This window comes from Mauremys reevesii, linkage group 4 (genome assembly GCF_016161935.1).
Source record: "Mauremys reevesii isolate NIE-2019 linkage group 4, ASM1616193v1, whole genome shotgun sequence".
In the NCBI taxonomy this organism is placed as follows: Eukaryota; Metazoa; Chordata; order Testudines; family Geoemydidae; genus Mauremys; species Mauremys reevesii.
In genome coordinates, this window is record NC_052626.1 from 134711134 (window position 1) to 134736012 (window position 24879).

General features: G+C 46.7%; 1 protein-coding gene across 1 annotated transcript in view; it reads left to right on the forward strand.

The window, feature by feature from the left end:
• LOC120404017 (complement receptor type 1-like) overlaps positions 1-24879 on the forward strand; it is a 98667-nt gene that overhangs the window by 54715 nt on the left and 19073 nt on the right. The window contains exons 33-42 of the mRNA XM_039536030.1: positions 975-1163; positions 1936-2127; positions 3069-3168; positions 7894-7976; positions 8668-8862; positions 9100-9153; positions 10027-10182; positions 10312-10497; positions 15331-15516; positions 24238-24426. Coding sequence (XP_039391964.1) covers positions 975-1163; positions 1936-2127; positions 3069-3168; positions 7894-7976; positions 8668-8862; positions 9100-9153; positions 10027-10182; positions 10312-10497; positions 15331-15516; positions 24238-24426 — 1530 coding nt within the window. The remainder of the gene's footprint in view (positions 1-974; positions 1164-1935; positions 2128-3068; positions 3169-7893; positions 7977-8667; positions 8863-9099; positions 9154-10026; positions 10183-10311; positions 10498-15330; positions 15517-24237; positions 24427-24879) is intronic.

Here is a 24879-nt window from a genome sequence, read left to right on the forward strand (position 1 = left end):
CTGGGAGCTCCGGGCTGAGCTCAGCTGCCTCCGCTCGGCGTGGAGCTCCCAGCCCCGCCCCCTCACCGCGCGGCTCTGAGCCGGACGGAGCTCAGGCCCCGCCGGCCGCACGCTGCGGCTGTTCCGGCGAGGCGCTGAGACTCCGGGTGAGGAGGGAGCCGGGGGTAAGAGGCCGGGGCCGGGGCTGGGGCGGAAGCGGGACCCGCCGCCGAAGCGCAGCCCGGTCTTCGGCGGCGGGGGGCCCTTCCGTTCCGGGACCCGCCGCCGAAGTGCCCCGAAGACCCGCGGCGGGGACCCCCCCCCGCCGAATTACCGCCGAAGACCGGGCTGCACTTCAGCGGCGGGTCCCGCTTCGGCGGTAATTCGGCAGCGGGGGGCTCCCGCCGCGGGTCTTCGGGGCACTTCGGCGGCGGGTCCCGGAACGGAAGGGCCCCCCGCCGCCGAAGACCCCGGGCCCCCGGAATCCTCTGGGCGGCCCTGGTGCGGGGTGGGGCTTCCCGGGGCCGGGGGCTGCGGACAGTCCCGGTGTGTGTCTGGGGGGGCCCAGGGCAAGAGCTAGGGGCTGCCCGGGGCCGCGGCTGCGCTTTGGCCTGTGGGTTGGCCCCTGCCGTCACTGGGGAGTCCCTTCCCCGGTGCACTCAGCCCGGGACTGCCGCCTGCCCCCGGGGTTCCCTTCTTCTCCGGGGTTCCTGCCATGGGGAAAATGCCTGGGAGGGTTGGCTCTGATTTATGTCTCTTGTGTTTCCCAGCTGTGTGGCTATTGCTGCCGGCCACGTCTTCAGTTCCCAATTTAAACCCCCCAGGTGGGTGGGTCTGTCTGGGTCTGGGAAATCGGAGTAACCTCCCTGGTGGCTCACCTGGTTTGTCGCAGCTCCGTCTTCTCACATGCATCTGGTGGCTTCAGGATCCTTCTGGTGTGCAAAGCTACTAGAATAAATATGTTCTGTTAAAACGGGCTTCTGTTCTGTCCACAGGTGACTGTGGGCCCCTGCCAAAGCTGAATTATGCTATCCCGTCCGATATGGATCGGATAGAGGGCTTCCCTGTTGACACACAAGTTACATACAAGTGCCGTGATGGGTTTTTTAAAATCCCTGGAAAGTCAGACACTGTAGTGTGCCTTTCAAACTCCCAGTGGTCAAACATCAACGAGTTTTGTGGTCGTAAGTATTTTATTTCTCTGGATTAAAGTTCCTTGGGTTGCCTTTCACTTATGAAAAGATAAGACCTTTCCTATGTAGTACGTATAGTCAAAATTAGCTCTGCCCTGTAATGATACCTAAAGGGAAGGGAAGACATTTATATTAAGTTTAACGTCTTTCATCTAGTCTGGGATTACAAACATTGAAATGCACGAATCCTAGTTATAGGCTTATTTCTTGGCATCACTACTGGGGTTGTTTGGGTGGCCTAGAGTGCTTTTGGGGAGATGGTAAGAGTAGAGTGACCAGACAGCAAGTGTGAAAAATCGGGACAGGGGGTGGGGGGTAATAATAGCCTATACAAGAAAAAGACCCCAAAATCGGGACTGTCCCTATAAAATCGGGACATCTGGTCACCCTAGGTAAGAGTAACCTTAACTCTGAATTTCCTGGATTTATAATACAGTAAAAGCTTTGCTATCCAGCATGTTGGGGGAATGGGGGGTACCAGTTAATCAAATATTTCAGTTAATTAAGTATTATACTTACCAATGGAATACCAATTTTCAAAAATTAGAATACAATAAAAAGTTTTCCATTGGGGGCCCATTCAGCATAGGGTCTATTTAACAAAGGGCATCCAAATGTGATGGTTAGTAACCTCCCAAAAGTACTGCTAAGGGAGTAAATTGTTTTCTAAACATTGAGTTTTGGTCTGTCGTTACAACAGAGTGTTTCTATATCTGTCTTCATAGCCAAACCTTTCAGATCTAATTCCTGTCTCTGCTGCTAGGTGGGTGTGATGTCCCAACAAGGTTAAAGTTTGCTGCCTTAAGTAAGGATGATGAGAGTAAGAATTACTATCCTCCTGGGATCACTGTGAGATATACTTGTCGCCCAGGGTATGAGAACATCACAGAAATGCTTCTTGTTAGTACTTGTCTTGACAACTTAACATGGTCAGAAGCCCCTGAGTTTTGTAGAAGTGAGTATCTTTTTTTTGTTACTTTTCTGTCTCACTTGATTTGAAAACATCTTTCACAATTAGGACTAGTAGGCAGCTGGCTCCCAGTTTGCTAGCTTAATTGATATTTAGTTTGAAGGGCTGCTTAGCCAGGTTTTTCCTAGGATAAATTGTAATAGCTGTATTTCCATGGAATATTTAGCTGTTCTTAAAACTGACTGGTGAAGATCGAGTACCAGGGTAGCACTGGCTATATGAATACAGTATGTCTGCTTTGAATTTCATATGAAATGTAAATTTCTAATACAGTACATTTCAACTAGACTAACCCTGGTAAATTACTTCTTGTAGGGGGAAGGAGGAATTTCTGCCATTGAATTTCCCTGAAAATTATGGGAGGTTTCTTGTCTGTCTTCATTAAAATGGATGACATGGATGGAATATTTTTTTCCACAGTGCTTGGCAACCTGTGGAACTTATTGCCACTAAAGAGTAAATCAAAGAATTCTGTGGGATTAAGCAAAAAGGGGGTTGTACAGTTAACATGCATAAATAAGGATAAAAAGACATCAGGGGAACATAAGTCAACCATTAACTGTGGGGTTTTGATAAAACTGTCCTTCCCACTCTCCATCCCGGGCTCCAGTGGGCATTTTATTGCATAATTACCCCTTTGGTCTGGACACCTGTGCAGGGTACAGCCTGCCAGGGGTTGAGCACCTTCAGTTGCCACTGGGGTACGATTGGGCCCTGTGTGGGGTTTACACATGTGTCCAAAGCCACTGTCAGAGAGACGGTACTGGACTAAAAGACCCTGTGACCTGGTTTGGTGTGACACTTACTATATAAAGTGGTCTGAGTGGGCATGCAGCTATAGCCTTCCTAAGTATGTTATTGTTAGCTCTTCCGTTTCCATCATGATAACACAAATTAATGCTAATCCTAGCCTTGGTCTCTATTAGGGAAATCATGTGGTCTTCCAGGAGAAGTACTCCATGGCAGAGCTGTTCATAAAACAGACTTTCTGTATGGTGCAAAAATAGACTTCCTCTGTGAAGATGGGTGAGTGTCAAGTTGCCTCTGATAGTTAATTCACAGAACTTTGGTGTACAATTGCTGGCTAACTGCAAAATAAGGCATGGTCTAACTTCAAAACCATACTTGGGGGTAGTGCTATCAACTGCAGCTTTGGGGTTGGCTCTCATTTGGAAGTAGAGCTTTCAGACAGTTTGGTAGTATGGATTCTGACTCCACCCTCCCCATATTAAAGATGAAGTTGAAATGGGAAGAAGTCCCAGCTGTGTGTAGAGGAGGGAGAATAGGGGTTTGCTGTGGTGTCTTTACTTTTTTGCACCCAGTATAGTTCAGTGAACACCAGATCCTGTCCAGATGGGTTATGTAGTGCCACAAAGTATAAAATCAGGCCCAGTATGTCCCAGTTCACATGCAGCTGGGCTTGAACTTAAATCTTTCCACGTGGAATGCAAATGTTCTCAGGTGGAGTTGTCCAGTAAGTGGTGAGGTAGATTCTCAGTGGCCTGGCTTCTGGTGGGAAGAACACTTCCTGGTTGAAATATTTGTGGGATGCCCTAAATTTTGTCGCATGGGCCCTGGGTGAGATTCAGGCCTAAGTATAACTTCTATCACAAACTAAAATTGGCACAAATATGTTTAAGCTTTTATACACAATAGAAAGTTGATCCAAATTACAGTACGTGTCTAGACAAATAGGTGAGCATAAAATGACTGGGGTTTTTTCATGTTTTTTTTGTTTGATTGTTTTGTTTTGGGTTGTGTTTTTTCTTTTTGAAGGAAATACTGCATATAAGGTGTGGGTGTTCAAGTTTCTGTTTGAAAAATCTACCCCAGTAAAATTGGTCTGTCAGTTGCCTTTGCAGCTACAAAGCACTTGTATGAACCATGCTTTGCATCAGTCTGTAACTTGGTTCAGATTTTGCATGCATGGTTTTAATCAGGGTTTAGAGAACTGGAAAAGATCTTTAGTTGCGAAATGAAAAACAACTCTGTGCCAAAAACTGTTCTTTGTCTCTTTCCTATTAAAACCTTAACACCCCCTAACTCCAAACACACATGGTTAGGCCTGGTCTCTGCTTAATATAGGTTGACATAGGTATGGCACTTAGGGTGTGAAAAATCCACCCCCCTGAGCATCGTAGCTATGCTGACATAACCCCTGGTGTAAATGCAGCTAGATCCATAGAAGAATGTGTCAGTCAACCTAGGACTGTCCCTCTGGGATGTGGTGTTTCTACAGCGACAGAAAAAAATGTTGTAGGCTGCACATACACTGTAGTGCTCTGCAGGCATAGTTATGTTTGTATAGTCCCTGTAGTATAGATGTTGCCTTTTCCCGTAGTGCTAGAGGAAAGACGGTAGGGAAGGCTGTGTGGCTGCATACCCCATTCACTAATTTCCATGCAAGCAGCTTTTAAAGGTCGCACACGCTTGGAAATGGAATGCTGCTGGCAGAGGAGGGATAGCCAGGGCTGCACAGACGTTGGAAGGCCTGGGGCAAAATCTGGAACTGAGGCTTCCCACCCTTCCGAAAATAAATTACTGCCGGGGTGGGGGATGAGGCAGTCTGTCCTGTCAGGCTGGGACCAGCTCTGGACATTGAGACCTGGCACATGAGGTTGCAGCACTGCTCAGGTTTGCCCCTGTTGCCCCTCTGTCATTGCATTGCAACCTGGTGTGCTGAGCTAGCAACATCCCTTGGTTTGGGGGCCCTCTTAAATGGGGGGCCTGGGGCAAACTGCCTCTCTTGACTCCCTGTGGCGGCCTAGAGATGCTTAGGCTGAACCACTGACTTTCAGAGTGAAGTGTATGGTCAGAGTAGACAGTATTTTTCATTCTTGACTACCCCGGATAAGAAGACAGTCACCAAAGGTGTAGAATGCCAGGTTGTTCCATTTCAGAACGGTTCCACCGGATTGGAGCACAACGGTAGTTGTCGGCTTGTAGCAAGTAAGTCGAAGCCCTTTCACGCGTGAAAGCACTCTGAGCAGTCTGACAGTATCTAAAATTACTAGCTCTTTGGGGATTCATCACACTGAGTAACTGGGACTGGTTTAAGGACTCTTTCTGCCTTCTCTAGCAATGGAAGAAGTAAGGATCACTACAATGTGCGAGTTAGAGGGGAGAGAATCCACCATTTTGCTGTGCAGAGGATTAATGACTGTTCCCAAGTGTCTGATTCAGTATAGACCTGTTAAGCTCGCAGAGAGCGTGTTGTATCCACCTATTTGCTTGCTTAAATTGCCTTTTACTACTCTGTGTGCCTTGGTCATGCTGGTATTTTCACAGCAGGAATGATCTTATTCAAAGTCTGTTGCCCCTTTTTGACCAAGTGGCTAGTCCAAGTTCAGGGCCCTGGTGATATTCCAGTTGGGAGTAGAAACTGATGGTGGAATCAGGTATTTTCTTTGATGTAGCCTTGCTTATTTGCAAGGAATGTAGAAAGTCCCGCCTGTCCAAAGGCGGAAGAAACCAAAGGCAAAGGAGTAGGTTTTTTTAGCTTACCTGCCCAAGCTTCTTTTCATCCAACACCCTTGGCCCACAACCTCTAAGTTTCTTTCGAGGTCACACCATGCTTACAAGCTTCTGCTTGGCTTTGTTCAGGTTGTCTCAGTCTCCCTGGTTCTATTCTGCCTTGTGACCCCTGACGGGGGAAAAAAAAATCTTTCAGCAAAAACCCTTCCACCCACACAGTGCACAACTCCTGAGTGAGTTCACGTTATCTCTGTTTTCAGATGGGGCATTGTGATGGACTTATCACAATTATATTAATGCAGGGGTCGGCAACCTTTCTGAAGCGGTGTGCCAAGTCTTCATTTATTCACTCTAATTTAAGGTTTCGCGTGCCAGTAATATATTTTAATGTTTTTTAGAAAGTCTCTCTCTATAAGTCTATATATTATATAACTAAACTAGTGTTATATTGTAAAATAAACAAGGTTTTCAAAATGTTTAAGAAGCTTTATTTAAAATGAAATTAAAATGTTGATCTTATGCTGCCGGCCCGCTGCTGGTCTGGGGTTCTGTTCACCTAGGCCGACAGCAGGCTGAGCGAGGCCTGCGGCCGGGACCCTGGCTGGTAAGGGTCTGTCAGCCAGAACCCCAGACCAGCTGCGGGCTGTGTGGGGCCGGCAGCCAGGACTCAGAGGGCTGGGGGCAGACTGGAGTCAGGGCAGAGGAGGGGCTAGGTATGGGTGGGAGTGCCGGAGTCAGGGCGCTAGGGTTGTGGGCGGGGGATGAAGGAGTCAAGCAGAGGGCTGGGTGTATATGAGGGAGGTACAGGGCTCAGGGCAGGGGCCTGGTGGGGGTGCAGGGGTGTGGGGCTCAGGGCAGAGGGCGGGGTGTGTGTGTGGGGGGGTCAGGGCTCAGGGCAGAGGGCTGGGTGACTGCCCCCCGAAGACCTCCCAACCCCGCTGCTCCTTATCCCCTGACTACCCCCTTCTGGGACCCCTGCCCCAACTGCCCCCAGGACCCCACCCGTATCTAAGCCTCCCTGTTCCTTGTCCCGGACTGGACCCTACCTCCTACCTGTTCCCTGACTGCCCTGACCCTTGTCCACACCCCATCCCCAAACAGACCCCAGGACTCCCATGCCCCATCCAACCGCTCCCGCCCCTGACAGGACCCCAGAACTCCTGACCCATCCAACCCCCACTCCCTGCCTGCCCCAACCCCTCTCCACTCTCCTGCCTCCTGACAGGACCCCAGAACTCCCAACTCATACAACCCTCCCGGCTCCTTGTCCCCTGACCACCCCCTCCAGAGACCCGCCCTACCCTAACTGCCCCCAGGACCCTCCTTGCTTCCGATTCCTGACTGCCCTGACTCAGTTCACCCCTGCCCCTCACAAACCCGGGACTCCCATGCCCCATCCAACCCACCCCTGCTCCCTGACTGCGCCTTCCAGAGACCCCGCCCCTAGCCACCCCTGGGATCCCACCTCCCCATCCAACCCACCCTGCTCCCTGTCCCCAGACTGCCCCCACTCCTTATCCAACACCCCCAGCCCTGGGCCCTTTACCGTGAGGCTGCACGCAGAGCCAGACACGCTGCCCCGCTGAACGCAGCCCCAACCCCAGGCGCCAGCGCGCAGCAGGGCTCCAGGGGTGGGGAGAAGGCAGGGGAGGGGCCGGAAGCTTGCGGCGCTCAGCTCGGCGCTCCGGCCTGGGAGCGCGGACCCCGCGGCTTGCCGTGCCCGGAGAGTGGGGCCATTTGCCCACCCCATGCATACGGCTATGCTTCTGCTCCCTGCCCTCGTCGGGGGAGCAGAGGGCAGAAGAGAGTGGGCCGGGCTGGGCAGGATTTTTAATGGCATGCTGGAGTCCTGGCAGGCTCCAGCATGCCATTAAAAATTGGCTCTCGTGCCGTCTTTGGCATGTGTGCCATAGGTTGCCGACCCCTGTATTAATGTAAGGTTTCAGAGTGGTAGCCATGTTAGTCTGTATCAGCAAAAAGAACAAGGAGTACTTGTGGCACCTTAGAAGCTTATGCCCAAATAAATTTGTTAGTCTCTAAGGTGCCACAAGTACTCCTCGTTCTTTTTATTAATGGAAGGGTACATTGACACCCATCAATCTCAACGAGGTTTTAACTCAACCCATAACAAGACTTCACCCAGGTCATAAGTCACCACCTGTAAGCTGAAAGAATCCATATTCCAAATTGCCAGACAGTTACACAAGCAATCAAAGAACTAGGTAAGAAACTTGATATTCTTTTTGTTGTTGTTTTTCTTTTTTGTGTTTTATTTAGGTACAAATTAATTGGACGGCCTTTCATTCATTGTGGGCTTAAGGGAGATGAAGTTGAATGGAGTGAACTTCCAACTTGCCAAGGTAAGACTCATCCAACCTTCCCTATACACCTAAATCTGAGGTTTCTTTGGAGTAGAACTCAATCTAAAACCTCTCACAATTTGCCGCTCTCCTGTTTTGGACACTTATGTGGAGGGTCTGTCAGCCATGCTGTTGCTATGAGAAATGTTTTCATTTTCCTATTGTAGAATACTTGAAGACCTTATCATTTTTTTCCCAAGGTCACAAAACGATCCTTCCTTATGAGTAATGTTTGGGACTGGATGTGCTCTGGTGAGAGAGTTTGCCAGGGTCCTATGTCATTGGGACCAGTGCCAGTTTGCATGATAACATTTAGAAGAGGGTGGAGTAAAGCTTGAAAGAAGGGAAGACTTCCGAATCGGAGAGAGGAAACTCTCTCAGATTTGGTTAACATACAGTACTAACTACATTTTCAAATGGCTAAATGTTTTTCTTCTTCTTAGGGATCTTAGATAAACTTTTTGTTAAATCAATGTTTGCACTCTTAACTGAAACTTTTTATTATTTTTGATGAGATCAGGTTGGTGAGATCATCTCTTTAGGACCAACTTCTGTTGGTGAAAGATAAGCTTTCAAGCTACACAGGGCTCTCAATATTACCTCACCCATCTCGTCTCTCTCATATCCTGAGACTAACACAGCTACAACAACACTCAAGCATTCATATTCATGACCTTCTGTTTTCCTACAGCAATTACTTGTTCTTCCCCTCCTTACGTTGCCAATGGAACGTACGATAGCAGGGGTGCAGAAAACTTTGCTTATAACTCAACAGTAACTTACAGATGTGACCGTGGGTTCCAGCTTATTGGAGCTGCCTCCATTCATTGTACAACAAAAGATAAAACAAGTGGAATCTGGAGTGGACCTGCTCCTAAATGCAAAGGTGAGTAATGTGTGTTTAGTGTCTTCCTCTGCTACTTTTTTGCACCAGATAAAACTATTATTTCTAGGCACAAAATAACTTAAGTATAAGTTGCATGACCAACTTTGTTAATGTATTTTTAAATGTTTCATCTTAATATAAACTGATATTTAGGAAACCATCACTGAGGGGCTGTTCATAAAAGAACGATGTAACGCTTCTGAATGTTTGTTTTTTTTATCCCTCCTTTTGCTGTAGACACAACTGCACGTGTCCTATTGAAAGGAAATGAAACAAGTGGTACTTTCTCAGGTGAGTTGAAAGAAAATGGGTTTGTTTAAAGATGTAGTTTCCACAATTTCACACTGTACACTACATTTTTATTCATTATTTCCATGATCTAACTTGTATAACTTTTGAAAATGTTAGTGGTAACACTGCTGTGAAATTTTGGGAGAGATCTTGGTTATCTGACTCCCAAGCACGTCTTACAGTTGTATTTTCTGGTAGTTTACTAAATGTATGGCTTTGTGAACATAAGATGATGGGTAAAGAATACAGGAGGGGGTTAACTGGTGCTGTCTGGGGTCAGTAATGTGCTGATAAATGGGTTCAGAATAATATAAGGTCTGGAAGTGCAAGGACAGAGGTTAGAACAGTTTTTAAGAGAAGGTATTTGCTTTTGGACAGATTCTTAGGTAGTATAAATGATCATAGCTTCACTGAAGCCAGTAGAGCTGATACCCATGCTGTAGAACTATATTGCTATAAATACACAGTAACATTCCCCCAATAGTTGAACAAGAATAAACAAGAGTGTGATTTGGTGGTAGCTGTTTAACTGCTAGAAAATTAATTTTGTTTTTTGTTAGAAATCCTATAATGTACTTTGGTTAGTCATAATCTTATTTGATATATTTCAGAGTAGCAGCCGTGTTAGTCTGTATCCACAAAAAGAACAGGAGTACTTGTGGCACCTTAGAGACTAACACATTTATTTGAGCATAAGCTTTCTGGGCTACAGCCCACTTCATCGGATGCATCCGATTCATTAATCTTACATCCAATGAAGTGGGCTGTAGCCCACAAAAGCTTATGCTCAAATAAATTGGTATCTGTGATTGTTCCTATCAAAACTGGGCAGAGGTTAAAAATACCAACTTTAGTCCATTTTATTCTATTCAGGTTCTTATAATGCATCCAGTAACATGGTACCCGAGCAGCATCTGAAAAAGAAAATAAAAAGCAGACTGTATTATGTATCACAATTCCAAAACAAACATTTCACCATCACTTCCTCCCGTTCTTCCTCATTTCCCAGAGGTGACCTGAGGACGCGAGGTGAGTCTTGTGCCATATCTTGAAGGTCACCAAATCTGGGTTCTGGCAGACTAGAGGGAGAAAGTGAATTTTCATGCCTCGGCTTACTGCTAAAGTTTTCACTTCTCACATGTTTTTCTTTATTGTTAGGTAGTTGGATTACTCCACCACTGTTCAGATTTGCTGTACCCCTGTACGTTAATCAGAACTATTGTTCTGTCAGAACAAATGAAAGATCTATTTGCCGACAGAGTTACATGGGAATCTCTGGAGTATTACCCAGCACCACGTGCTTTCAAAACTTAAAATGGTCAGAAGTCCCAGGATTCTGTGGAAGTGAGTCTTTTTTTCCTTTTCTGTTTCAATTGATCTACAAGACATTCTTGTGCAGTTAATATAGTCTTCCGTTTAGCAGCTGGGTCAGAGTTCAGTCCTGGCTGCACTGATCTTAACATCTTGAAATATCTTTCTGTTTTAAATGTTTTGCTTTCAATTCAGTGGATGTCTCCTTACTCTATTATGAGAGGATAAATAGGAGAGCCCGATTGACCCCCTTATAATGTATCCAAAAGCAAGAGAACTTTATACAATACACATCAAAAAACCTGTTTTTCTCCATGGACAATGAGGCAATGGCCTAATATTAATCTCCTTCTACACTAGCGAGATCTTTGCTATCCAGGAGAACAAGAGCATGGCAGAGCTGCTGCTATAACAGATTTCCAATTCGGTGCAAGAGTGGATTTCACCCGTGAAGAAGGGAGAGGATCAGGCTGTGGTGAATGACTGAGAGCTGCTGGCTGACTCTGGAAACTGAGCATCAAAGGGTAATCTCAAACTTATTCAAGGTTCGTGCTACAAAACCAAATACTCATAGGCAGAACTTTTGAAACTGAACTTGACTAAGGATGGGCTGTGATTCCCGGCCTTCCACACTTCAAACGAGAACCCAACTCTGTCCCAGGTTTTAGTGCGGGGTTTCTGGATTTTGGGCCTACTGAAGTTTAGGTTGCTAAAATCTTGGCTTGAGGGGAGAATTTGTACTGCCTAGATCTCGAGTTGAAACAGATAATAGAGAATCTTGTTTATAGAAGGAAACAAGAAAGATACTAAAAGGGATTCCAAAGCTTCTAGGAGCCAGTCTTGAGTTGATGTAAACAGTCATAGCGCCGCTGAGATCAATAGAACAATGATGAAGGATTTTGCCTACTGCTGTAGCATGAATTGTTTCTTGCTTTGTAATGTTCCCCGGTCATGCTAGTACTGATAGGCCGACAGTTACTATTTATGGCCGGAAATGCAGTCCAAATTTCTGGACTATTGGACAAGTAATCAAGGAACCAGATAAACATGATTTTTATTCTTCTTTATTCAGGTACAAGTTAATTGGACCATTTCTTCCCAAATGTGTCTGGAAGCAAAAGTTGTGTGGAATAAGATGTTTTCAGCTTGCCAATCTAATGACTTTAAAAGGAGCTTGTAATGGCTTTAAAATGAGCTTGTGCCCAGAGATGTTGGCTTTGGTATGGAGCTGTGGTTAGAAGTAGCATAGATTGTTTGTTTGTTTGTTTTTTCTAGGAGCGAAAGACTAGTAACCCTTATGGGTAAAGTCCCTCCTTCCCCTAACTCTGACTACATGCTTAAAATCTAAGGTCCTTTGGAATGAAAAAATCCTAAATCTTTTCCCAGTGAGCTCTCTGTAAACTTCCAAAAAAAACCCAACCAAACAAAAACTTTTGGACCCTTCTTGAGGAGGGAGGATCTGTAAAAATCCACAGCCTGCTGTCTGGTCTTGTACCAGATATGCTATTGGAAAAGTTCATGTAAGGGAGGTGTGTGCTCTGAGGGAGTGTCTCAAGGTTTGTGCTGTCAGCCTGGAGTCTGAGGCAATGAGCAGTGCTGAGGAAAGGGTGAGGCAAAACTTGAGAACTGTGTCCAATATCTGGCGGAGGTAATGCCTCAGATCTTTCTAAAATACAGTGGTAATTACACTAACAAATTGCTAAGTACCTTTCCCTCTTGGAATTTGGGACAAATAACAACAAGCCTTTTAAGTAATTAACTTTTTAACTGAAACTTTTTTGTTTAATATTAAATGTAATAATTCCTCTTTACTTTAGACTCCTGCTATCCCTAATGGAATAGATGGAAGAAATGTCGAAATCTTTGCCTGTGCCTCTGCGGCAACATAGATGTGACTGTGCTTTGTCTTTCATTGAAGAGGATCCATTTATTGTACAATGAAAAAACCAATGTACTGTGGAGTTGGCCTGGTCTGAATGCAAAGGCGACTAGCATTTAGTATTTGCCTCTCGTTCTACTGTCATGCACCGAGAAAAGTATTAATTACTAGGCAAGCACCTAAATGTGAGGAAATTGGTTCTTTTAGCTTAAACATCTCAATAAATATCTTTTTAAAACTGACCTTGTTGGAAGCTTAAGTTTTATGGAACAGCTGATTCACCATAAATAACTTCTTGAGAGCAATTCTGCCTCTCCTAGTGCCTGCATTTTTTTCCTTCCATACTTTAAAGTTCTAAGACATATCTCAGACCAGGGCATGACTACATTATATAAACTGCTACAGTGGCACGGCTGAAGGGCTGCAGGCACGCCACTTAGCATAGACACTACTTATGCCGACGAGAGAGGTTCTCCCATCCACGTAGGTAATCCAACTCCGCAGGAGGCAGTAGCTAGGTCAGCAGGAGAATTCTTCCGTCAGTTTACTACTATCCACACCAGGGGTTAGGTCAGCCCAGCTGCGAGTCTCAAGAGTGAGAAATCCGTGGCCCTGAGACATAGTTCTGCTGGTGTAAATTCCTAATGTGGGCCAGCCTTTCACCATACACTTGATATGTTTCTCCTTTGCAAAGCCTAGCTCAACAGTTATGCCAATCTGGAAATACCAAGCCCCCAACTTCCTGGGGGAAAACGTAAAACATTCTTTAATCTTGCTCTGTGCACAGGAGGATGTTGAGACCTCTTGCTGATTTTTTTTTGTTCACACCAGTATTTTCCACCAACGTTCTGGGTGATCTTTATTCATTCCCCAAGAGCAATTTTTCTCTCTCTAAACATCTGAAAGCAAGTTCCCAGAGTAAACAAAACAAGTTAAAAGTGGCTTGAGTAGATTTTCAGGGAGGACCTATATTTTTAGCCTTGCTTAGAGAAGCAGCATCATATGTTAGATCCTAGCCACATAGAGCTTGTGGGTTTGTAGACTTTAAGGGTCTAAACCCACTACCACTTGTGTAGTATCATGGGCAAACCATGCACCTGTAACACATTCTTTGAGTGTCATCCAGATTATTTTATATGTGTAGTTGTCACCCTGTTATGCAGATTTGTTAGTATGAAGACATGGATGTGGCCCTGGAAAGTTAGTTAGTGGGGATGGGTGAGGAACTTGAGGAAACTCTTCTGGAGTCCCCAACTTGGAGGCGGCTTGGCATGTTCATTCAGGGGGTTCTGGCAGAACTCAGTGGCTATAGAAGCGGGTCAGATCTGGAGTTTGGTGGTGCAGATGTAGCAGGGCCAGTTCAATGACTCAGGGAGCCATGCAGGAGGACCCTACTGTTGAAGCTGATGGGAGTTGCAGGTCTTCACTACTTCTCAGGGTCTGGCTGTAATTCTCAGAATGCAATTATTCAGTGTTGTGAGCATATGAACAATGATCCATGGGCTCCCTACAGGTCAAAGAGCACTTTTAAGAATATTCTGCATGTTGCTGTTTTTATCTTTGCTCTCCCAATGCCATGGGTATGATGCTAACTCACAGCCAGAAACTAACAGAAAGTGCTGGCAGATTGTCAGAGGTAGTAGACACTGGTGCCTCTCCAATCACTTTCTTTTTTTTGAAATGTAGTGTCAGGAAACCCCACAGTATTTATGCTGCCTCCCTTCTTTTAGGAGATTTCCTGTTCTGTATCAGTTCTGTATTTCCCCTTTTATTCTAACTTGTGACCCACCTGCACGCGTCTCTAATGGACGGGACGACCGCGGCTGGGAAAACGTTTTCCTTGTTGGCTCAAGTGTGAGCTACTCCTGTAAGCATGGTTGGTCACTTGTTGGAGTATCCTCCATTCGATGTACAGCTGGTGATGGGGGGAACTCCGCGCTGGTATGCACCTGTTCCTGAGTGCAAAGGTGATTCATTTCTTCATCACACTAGAATGACTGAGACTAGAAAAGGGTGGAGGGCACATTGCAATGACCTGGGGGCTATTTAACATCTTAGCCCTTAAGTATTGACAATATGTAGAGTCATGGGCCAACTCACTGCAGATTCCTCCTTTGCAGCAGACCAAACACCCCCAGCTGGGATGCCCACTACTGCGTTCTCTCTGCCCTGGCGCTCGTACACATGATCTGCCCTAATTTATGCTGGATCCTCCCATTCCAAGCTTCCTGAATTCCTCCCTCAGATACGCCCCTCACCTGACCCATCTCTTGGTTTGTGGTTCCCAATCCAGCTGTCCTGATGATGAAACTTTTAATGTAGAATCCTCTCCGTGTGTGTGTGTTGTCAGTATGTTTGTGCGGACAATCTGAGACCAAGTTGGAAAGACCCCAGTGGCTTGATTAGCAGCATCTAGCTAGCACTCCGTTGCCCCATCTGCAGTATTCTCATAATCCCCGGGGAGACCTGCCAGCAGTCCCAGTGTCACCGTGACTCGAGTGCAGGGAGAAATTACTTGCTCATCTGCCTGTGGAAATAGAACTTCCTTGGAATGCACGGTTGAGAAAATCTGCAGCTGTTAAATAGCCATTACGATGTGTTTCTCAAGTGTTGGGATTGCATATAAATGTTGTGGCTTTGAATGTCTTAGACTTAATGCTAAAATTTTAGATGTTTGTCATTTCTCCTCATGAGTTTGCTGTCACAGGCCTATGGTTTGAAATGGAATAGTGACCCTCCCAATGAACAAGTCTCCCCCACGGCAAGTGTCTCTGCTGTGACTTCAGAAGAAAATTTACTAACCCACAAAAAAGCTCTCTTAGTGTGGAGTAAGAGTGTCCATGGGATGAGTTAGTGTGGATTTAGCTATTGCCCTTTTAATTCACAGCCTTGTTATTTCACCCTAATTTTCCCATGAATTTCCATGCAGAAAAACCCTTTGTCTGAACAGAAACATTTAAAACCCTTTGTTTGTTGGTGTTTTTCAGAGATTCCTCGTTGTCCAAACCCAGTGATTGAAAATGGAGAACAGATCTCTATAAGTGAAACTGAATATACAATTGGAAACCGTGTTGAGTTTCGATGTGAATCTGGCTACATCCTCGAAGGCAGCAAGTCGATCGAATGCCAGTCAAATAAGACGTGTAATCCTCGAGTGCCATCTTGTATTAAGGGTAAATATAAACACAGCTAAAGCATCCTGCTGAGGAAAAAATAGACTCTTATAAAACCTAGAAATGGCATCAGAAAAGATGCAAACCCATCAGATCTGTTTCTAGGTGGGGGTCTATTAGAAAGATCCCACCCGGGGCAATGATTCACAAAGGCCTTTTCCCTCCCTGCCTTCTATGAAATGACCTCGCCCATCTCGGGGGAAGATGGATTTGTTGCTTATAGACTAATCTCCAGGGATTTCTCTAATCAAGGCTTAAATATGCCAATCAATAGAGCTTCACATCCCTTTTCTTGGGAAACTATTCAAGAGTCTCTTAGATCTCACTCTCAAGAGGCTTCTTCCTAGCGTTCAGCCTAAACCTTCCTTTTCTTAATCTCCTATTAGTCCCAGCTCAGCCCCCTTGTAACATCCTCAACAATTCTCCCCCTTCTTCACAGGTACGGGTGGGCAGCGGCGGTGGGATAGCGATTACACTGCGAGGGAGACGTGGTGGGATGGTTCAGCAGTGGGACTGAGGCACTTGTTGGGGGACTCAGAGAGGGTGGGTAGGTAGCAGGAAGGTTGGGCTGCTTGCCTCGGTGATTCTGGAAGGACAAAGCACCAGAGGAGGCTGGTTTGGCTAATTTACTGCCATGGGGCTTGATCCATCAGCAGCTCCCCTTAAAGAGAATTTACCTACACTTTAAACAGGAAGTGGTGGATTCTTCTGTAACTTCTCTGGCTTCCCTGAAGCCACTCCTCTCACTCACTCCACTGAGAACCAGGGCAATCAGGCCTTACATTTATCTGTCTGTGGTGTTCGTACTGTGCCAGTCACTGTGGTATCTTTGGCATCCTGCAGGATGAAAGTCACTATAGAAGCATAAGACGCTGTTGAGGACCAAGTTCTGCTCCTGGTTCCATTAGTATAAATGCGGGGTAACGCTACTGACTTCCATGTACTTCTCCCTCACTGCAGAGGAGGCTAATTCCACAATGACCAAAGAGGCTATTTTAAAAAAAGGCCACAAATGTGCTTGGGAGTGAACTGCACGATCACAGTTGTTCCAAGTCTGCCAATAAAACTTCCTTTAAATGAACCAACAGAGCGCCTGTGCTCTGCTGCTCCAAGTGGGGACTTTCAGCTGCCGATGACTCCAGGAAATGCCCATGATACACAGTACTGGGTGGGATTTCACTCGCACCCTTTTCTTGTAGAACTCATGATGTTTGTTTCTCCGGAGTCAGAGATGCACTGTGGGTTTGGTGTTACAAGCAGTTTATTTCTCTGCAAAACCAAAACAGCTGCAAAGAAGTGAACTAAGGGCATGGTTTACAGGCAATAAGCCCCATTCACCGTGCATCTCCCCTTCGCGCTGAACTGTCTTCTCTTCTGCCTTTTCCTTTCAGTTGGGTGTCCAAAGCCAGATGTGCAAAATGGAGGAACGGTCAATGCGTTAGATGAAAGAGTGGTGCAGCATGAATGAAAGCATTACTTTCACATGCTCTCCTGGGTACCAATTTTCAGACCTTTGGTATCAGTCTACAACAGACAGTTTGACTATTACATGTTCAGCTGATGGCACTTGGACGGTGTTACCCAAGTGTGTAAGCATCACAGTCCATTTGGGTTTCTTGATGCACCCTGCCCAATTTCTCGTGTAAAACATAACACTGTCTGAATGTATCTTTGCTTCTTTAAAATAATGAGGGCTGTTTGCTGAGGGAGATAGATCTGCCATTGATACAACTTCAGTGGAAAAAATAAGTTGACCTGAAAGCAAACAAATCCCATCACTCCCCCACCCCAGCTCTTTCTTGTATTTTAAGGGAGGAGGTTTTCTTCCTTTGCAGTGGCTGCTCCATGCCCAAAATAATATAAAATAGGTAAAATGTGGTGGTTAAAAATCACAACAGGATGAAAATGTTATGCCCTATTATGAAGTATAGAGAGAGGTTTTCAAAGCAGTCAGTGGTGTGATACGTGATTTATCTTCTGTTGGTCTGGGGCACAGAACAAAACAAATGACTGACTGCTTTAGTGAGCAATTGCCAGTTTGTTCAGCATTGTACAAGTGTAAATGGAGGCCTGGTTCCTGTCCCAGGAGTTTACAGTCCAGTGCCTGATACTGCAAATTGCTCAGAACTTCCTCAATTTTGCATAGCAGTATCAGAGCCTGTAGAAGTTAAGAATTAAGGGCACTCAGCATTTATCGGGATCAGACCCTAAGTCAGGCACAGACAGTATGAGACAGACACATGTAATAGGTATATGTGCAGAAACTGTAAATGACCAAAGCCTTCCCAAGATGGCTGTCAAAGCTGATTGCTCTGCCTCTCAGCCATTGCCACCCACGCCTGCTGTCTCCAGGGCCAAAGAGGGGGAGAGCCCAGTTGCTCTGTTTCCCTGGCCCCTGGAGTCAGGAGGAGTCTGAGTGGCCAGGCTCTCTAGCTGCTGGAGCTTGGATGGAGTCTATATGGACAGAGTCCCTGCCTGCTGGCTGGTGTGATCAGCCACGAAGCCAAAAAAATTCTATTTTGGTATCACTTGATGTCGAATTTTTCTTGAAATCCCTTCCCATAAAAAATGTCAGGGTCGTTTTTGTTCCGGTTCAGAATGAAACTGTTTTAAAAAGCACAGTATAATAATATGATAAACTAAGGATTTGATCCTCTTGTATGTTTGGGGGGGAGGGCTATAGTAAAAGCATTGAATTCAGACTCCTTTCAGTTCGGAAAGGGAAAGCAAGTTGAGAGAAACTAGATTAAAATGTACGGAAGTAAAACTTCAGTTGATGCAAGCTTCAGACCCTATGCAGAATACACCAACAGCCTTGAGCTTTTGAGAAATCACCCGACTGTTGCATATATTTTACCGTAATGCATTATAACCCAAACATATTTAAAGTAGCGAATGGCAATTTAACTGACTGATAACCATGAACCTTAAGGGCAACTCTGTTCACAAATCCCTCTGCCCCACTGTGAAAATGTAAAGCTTAAAAACTCCAATTTTCTGCCTATCCTCTTATTTAAAAAGTCGGAAGTTTTTTCCTTCCCAAACTGAACAAATTTATTGTTGGTTCACATCAGTGCTGATCTCATCTGTAGCATTTCTATGTCCTCACACACACTCCCACAAATCGATGGTGAAAATTTAACTGTAGACAGCAACCCGCCAACCATTTCCCCATTGCATGATAGGGGTGTCCTCTAACCTATGCCTTTGTGATCGGGCAATTATTTCTGCCCTGTAGGGCTACAATAAAGTGCAATGTAAAAACTGCCGATTGTCTTTGGTTTTTATAATTTTCTCCCTTTGGCTGTAGAACAGGAATCTGCCCAGCATGTTTAGAGGCTCCTTTTCCTGCTGAGGAGTGAAGCACCAATATCTCCCCCAGGCCAGTGAGCCCTCACATCAGGGACTCGAAGGGGCATGGGACAGCCCCTCCTCTCACACCTAGAGGTGATTAGAGTTGAAACTTATTTGGCCATGTAGCTTAGGGGGAAGCTTGTCCTGCTACTGCCAGGGTGGTAACTGCTCTGTGGAATTACAGGGGAAGGTCCGTCTCCAGTATGGTTCAGTTTGCATCTGTAAGCCAGGGGAGCTTTGAGTCAGATACATCCCCGGTGTAATGACATTAGCGGATGTGGATGGAGGAACAGCAGGGATGAATTTGAACCACAGGATGAGTAAAAAGGATCCTTTGGTAACTGGACTGTCTCTTGTGTTTCAGAAATCATCCCTGTTTGGGGGTGCTGATCAGCACAGGGTGGTCTAGTGCTGCTGAATCAGAATAACTTTGTGATTGTCCCCAGACCAGAAAAATAACAATGCTGCGTTTCCCTTCCACTGAGACACGTTAGCTGTACAGTGCTGCAATGGCAGGTGCTTCTCTCTGCAAACTTTACGCCAACCAGCAGCTCCCTCTGTAAAGAAAGAACAATCATGTATAGCCTGCAGGGGATGCTGGACATTAATACCCCTCTGTTTCGTTCTTCTGATGCCACCCCGCCTTTGGAAGGAGGCAGGGGGAGGAAATGCTGTCACCCCCAGGTGTTTCCTATGCTGAGGGGGTGACCATAGTCTGCCTCTGTTACGGTACTAACTGCAGCTGTATCCGGCTCTACCACTTGCACAGTGCCATGAGCACAACACTACAGAGGGGGCTGGGCAGCATGTGCACCCTCTGCCCATCTCCTTCCTGGGCCCCTGCAGCGGCAGTGCACAGACTCCCACTTCCCCTTGCATCATGTGCCTATGGGTGGCCATGCCTGGGGTCCGTGTTGCATAGGGCGCAGGGTGAGGAGCGGCCGCAGCCCTGCCTGGACTGCGCTGTCACCACCATTCTCTGGGAACTCACCTGGCACCATGATGTCACTTCCCTCTGGCTGGACTCTGCGGCTCCTGGGGATCCTGGTACTCATGCTGCTGCCTGGGGGAGCTCTCAGTGAGTAGGAGAATGAGCCTCTCCCTTCAATCCCATCCCCACCTTCTCCCCTCTCCTGGCTTTCCCCTACGCTCACATCCCTTGACGCTCCCTTTGCTTCCCTCTGGCAAGCTCCTGGGCGCTTGTGGTCGCTGAAGATCCCATGCGGTTCTTACCGCTCTGATCCTGGTTTCCTGGCCAAATTCCAGCTCTGCCTGCTACGTTTCTCCTGCAGTTCCAAATGGAGACGGTGCTTTTCTTTCCTTAAGGCCTCGTTCCACAAAGCTCTTAAGCACGTGCTTAACTTTAAGCACATAGATAGTGTTGACTTCCATGGGACGACTCCCATGTTTCAAGTTGAGCTCACACTGTAAATGCTTGGATGCGACAGGTTGAAAAGAGCTGTTTGGCCTGAGCAGTTAGCCAATACGCAGGGTCTTGCAGGCTGTTTCTATTAGGAGGAGAAATCTCTGATGGAGCTCGGTATTTCTCTGATGTAATCCTGTTTATTCACAGAGAAAGGACACAAAAGTCCTGATTCCCCGAAACAGTAGGAATCACACCAGAGGCAGGTTTTTCGCTCACCGTTCCAAGCCTCGTTCCTGCCAGCACACTACTGAAAAGCTCCTGCTCTCCGTTTTCTCTCAGACCACATTACCGGTGCATTTCTTGCCATCTCCTTGGCTTTCCTGCTCCTTCTTTGTCTGCTTCTGGCTGCCTGGGCAGGTTCTCTCTGCCTATTCCCTGGGTGCTTCTGTTCACGGACATACGCGCACACAGCCTTTGAACAAAACTGACCAGCCTTGCGTGCAGCCTGTGTTTGGGCAGTGACTCCTGCATAGCAGTGGCAAGCTGCATCGACACTTTTCAAAGACACCGTAATGGCCCAACTTAAATGTATACCACAAATTAAAAAACACAGTAAAAGAACTAAAAAAGAGCCACCGTGGCTTAACAACCACGTAAAAACAGCAGTGAGAGATAAAAAGGCATCTTTTAAAAAGTGGAAGTCAAATCCTAGCGAGGTAAATAGAAAAGAGCATAAACATTGCCAAATTAGTGTAAAAATATAATAAGAAAACCCAAAAAGGCGTTTGAAGAACAGCTAGCCAAAAACTCCAAACAAAATGTTTTTTAAGTACATCAGAAGCAGGAAGCCTGCTTAACAACGAGCGGGGCCCCTTGATGATCGAGATACAAAAGGAGCGCTTTTAGACAATAAAGTCATTGCCAAGAAACGAAATGAATTCTTTGCTTCAGTTTTCATGGCTGAGGATGTTAGGGAGATTCCCAAACCTGAGCCATCCTTTGTAGGTGACAAACCTGAGGAATTGTCACAGATTGAAGTGTCACTAGAGGAGGTTTTGGAATTAATTGATCAACTTTACAGTAACAGGTCACCGGGACCAGATGGCATTCATCCAGGAGTTCTGAAAGAACTCAAATGTGAAATTGTGGCACTATTATGGTTTGCAACCTGTCCTTTAAATCAGCTTCTGTACCCAATGACTGGAAGATAGCTAATGTAACGCCAATATTTAAAAAGGGCTCTAGAGGTGATCCCAGCAATTACAGACCGGTAAGTCTAATGTCAGTACCGGGCAAATTAATTGAAACAATAGTAAAGAATAAAATTGTCAGACACATAGAAGAACATAAATTGTGGGGCAAAAGTCAACGAGGCTTCTGTAAAGGGCAATCATGTCTTACTGATCTATTAGAGTTCTTTGAAGGGGTCAACAAACATGTGGACAAGGAGGATCCAGTGGACATAGTGTACTTAGATTTCCAGAAAGCCTTTGACAAGATCCCTCACCAAAGGCTCTTACATAAATTAAGTTGTTATGGGATAAGAGCAGTGATGAGCTGCCAAATTTTTAACAACCGGTTCCCTTCTCCCTCCAAAATTTTAACAACGGGTTCCCTCATTTCCCCCCGCCCTCCAGCGGGGGGTCGTGCCCCATCCAACCCCTCATGTTCCTTGACACACACACTACGAGACCCCGGACCCATCCCCCCCTTCCCGGTCCCCTGCCTGCCCCTTGCCGCCACCCACCCCCTCCTCTCATTCTCAATGGCCCCCCAGAACCCCTACCCCATCCAACTACCCCTTCTCTCTGTCCCTGAGTGCCCCCACCACCTCATCCAACCCTGCTCTTTCCTGACTGCTCCCCGGAACCCTTGCCCCCATTCAATCCCCTGTTCCCTGCCCTCTGACTGCCCTGACCCCTATCCACCCCCACAACCCACCCTCCCTGCCCCCTTACCACACTGCCTGGGGACCGGGTCCACTCTGCCAGGACCACGACCGGCGCCGCGGCCCAACTCCCGAGCCCGGCCCGACCAGAGCAGGCACCGCTCGGCCTGACTCCCCACGCCGGCACCGGGGCCCAGCCGCTCGGCGGCAGCCGCTCGGCCCGACTACCCGGGCCGTCACCGGGGCCCAGCCGCACGGCGGCAGCTGCTCGGCCCGACTCCCCGGGCCGGCACCGGGGCCCAGCCGCTCGGCGGCAGCCGCGGGGCCCGACTCCCCGGGCCGGCGCTGGGCTGGAGGGAGCCGCGGTCTGGGACCGGGAGCTGCTGAGCCAGCCGCACCTCCCCTCCCCCTCCGCGCCCCAGCTTACCTGCCTCCATGCTGCTTGTTCAGGCTTCCCGCGAACATCTGATTCGCGGGAAGCAGGGGAGGGGGAGGAGAAGGGGGCAGAGCAGGAGAGGAGCGGGAAGTGAGTTTGGGCCGGAACTTTTGCTAAATTTAGCAGCCCTTAACAACCGGTTCTAAAATGGCTGCTAAATTTAACAACGGGTTCGCACGAACCCGTGCGAACCGGCTGCAGCTCACCCCTGGATAAGAGGGAAGATCCTTTCATGGATTGAGAACTGGTTAAAAGACAGGGAACAAAGGGTAAGAATAAATGGTAAATTTTCAGAATGGAGAGGGGTAACTAGTGGTGCTCCCCAAAGAACAGGCAGTGTTGAGATCATAGAATCATAGAATCTCAGGGTTGGAAGGGACCTCAGGAGGTATCTAGTCCAACCCCCTGCTCAAAGCAGGACCAAACCCAACTAAATCATCCCAGCCAGGGCTTTGTCAAGCCTGACCTTAAAAACCTCTAAGGAAGGAGATTCCACCACCTCCCTAGGTAACCCATTCCAGTTCTTCACCACCCTACTAGTGAAAAAGTTTTTCCTAATGTCCAACCTAAACCTCCCCCTCTGCAACTTGAGACCATTACTCCTTGTTCTGTCATCTTCTACCACTGAGAACAGTCTAGATCCATCCTCTTTGGAACCCCCTTTCAGGTAGTTGAAAGCAGCTATCAAATCCCCCCTCATTCTTCTCTTCTGCAGGCTAAACAATCTCAGTTCCCTCAGCCTCTCCTCATAAGTCATGTGCTCCAGCCCCCTAATCATTTTTGTTGCCCTCCGCTGGACTCTCTCCAATTTATCCACATCCTTCTTGTAGTGTGGGGCCCAAAACTGGACACAGTACTCCAAATGAGGCCTCACCAGTGCTGAATAGAGGGGAATGATCACATCCTTCGATCTGCTGGAAATGTCCCTACTTATACAAACCAAAATGCCATTAGCCTTCTTGGCAACAAGGGCACACTGTTGACTCATATTCAGCTTTTTGTCCACTGTAACCCCTAGATGGTAGGTATTATGCTAGAAGGTGTTAATGGCTGAGATCAACCAGTTCTTTCATCTATTGACAATTACCAGATGCAAGAAACTGTTTGTTCCCCATCTGTCTTCCAATTGTCCACATTCCACCAAAACGAATAGGCTTCTGCCTCCTGATGCCTATAATGCTCCCAGCAATTTTGGCATTGATTGGATGTGGTGTTCAGAAGTTACCATGTTACCAACGTGCAGAAGAGCTCTGTGCAAGCTCTAAGCTTGTGTCTCTCACCAATAAGATATTCCCTCATCCACCTTGTCTCTCTCTAATATCCTGGGACCATGATGACTACAACAACACTGCATGTTACAGACAAACAGAAACACCGTCTGGTTTAGGTTAGGGCTTTGCATTTCCCTTTCTAATTTGAAACGCAGGCTAGAATCGTATAGTGACTGCCACCCATATTCCCATTTGTTTTTCTTGTATTTTCTATGCGGTTTCCTTGCAATGACTGAGCTAAATTCTGGGCAATGGGATTGCATGGATCTGAGTGAGGGAGAGTAGAATATGGACCTCTGATTTTTCCCAGCTATGTCTCTCACATCACATTCTTGTAGAGGAGATTTCACGTCAATAGGTTTTCCTGGCTAAGTATGTCCTCATATTCTTCATGTTTTACCCTTAGGTTATTGTGTTGATCCACCTGACATTCCCAATGCTGTTCGGAAGACTAATGTTGGCACATTGATTCCAGCCGGGATGGTGATTAAATATGGCTGCCGCCCAGGTTACGAGCTGATCGCTGGAATTAGGCAAGGGAATGTAACTTGTCTTCAAAATTCGACCTGGTCTTCAGCTCCAAACTTTTGTCAGAGTAAGTGTTTGGCCAAATTATCTTTGTTTTAATTGAGCAAATTTAACACCAATGGGGAGATTGTGCTTATAGTCAGCTTGTGTATGGTTCAAAGTGTAGAGATGGGATGAGAGAGAAGGAAGGATAGTTAGGATCTTCTCTCCCTGCTAACGCTGGGGATTATGGTTAGCAACTCGAGGTGCCATCCTCACTCCCAGTCTGGCCCCTTTATGACAAGTAAAAGGTCCAGAGTGACAGAACAGGTCTTTAAATGCCCTGGATCTGTCCAGAAGAGAACTCCACCCAAAGGCTGTCTTCCCAGGATCTTCTTTCAAGGCTTCGGGTAAGTGGTGTGCCAGTGGAAGGGGTGAGTTGGCGCATTTCAGAACACATAGCACTGTAGAGATTCTGGATAAAGCTGAAGCAAACCCATAGGCAGCTGGGCACAGGTCCCCAGGGCTGTCTGTGGAGCAG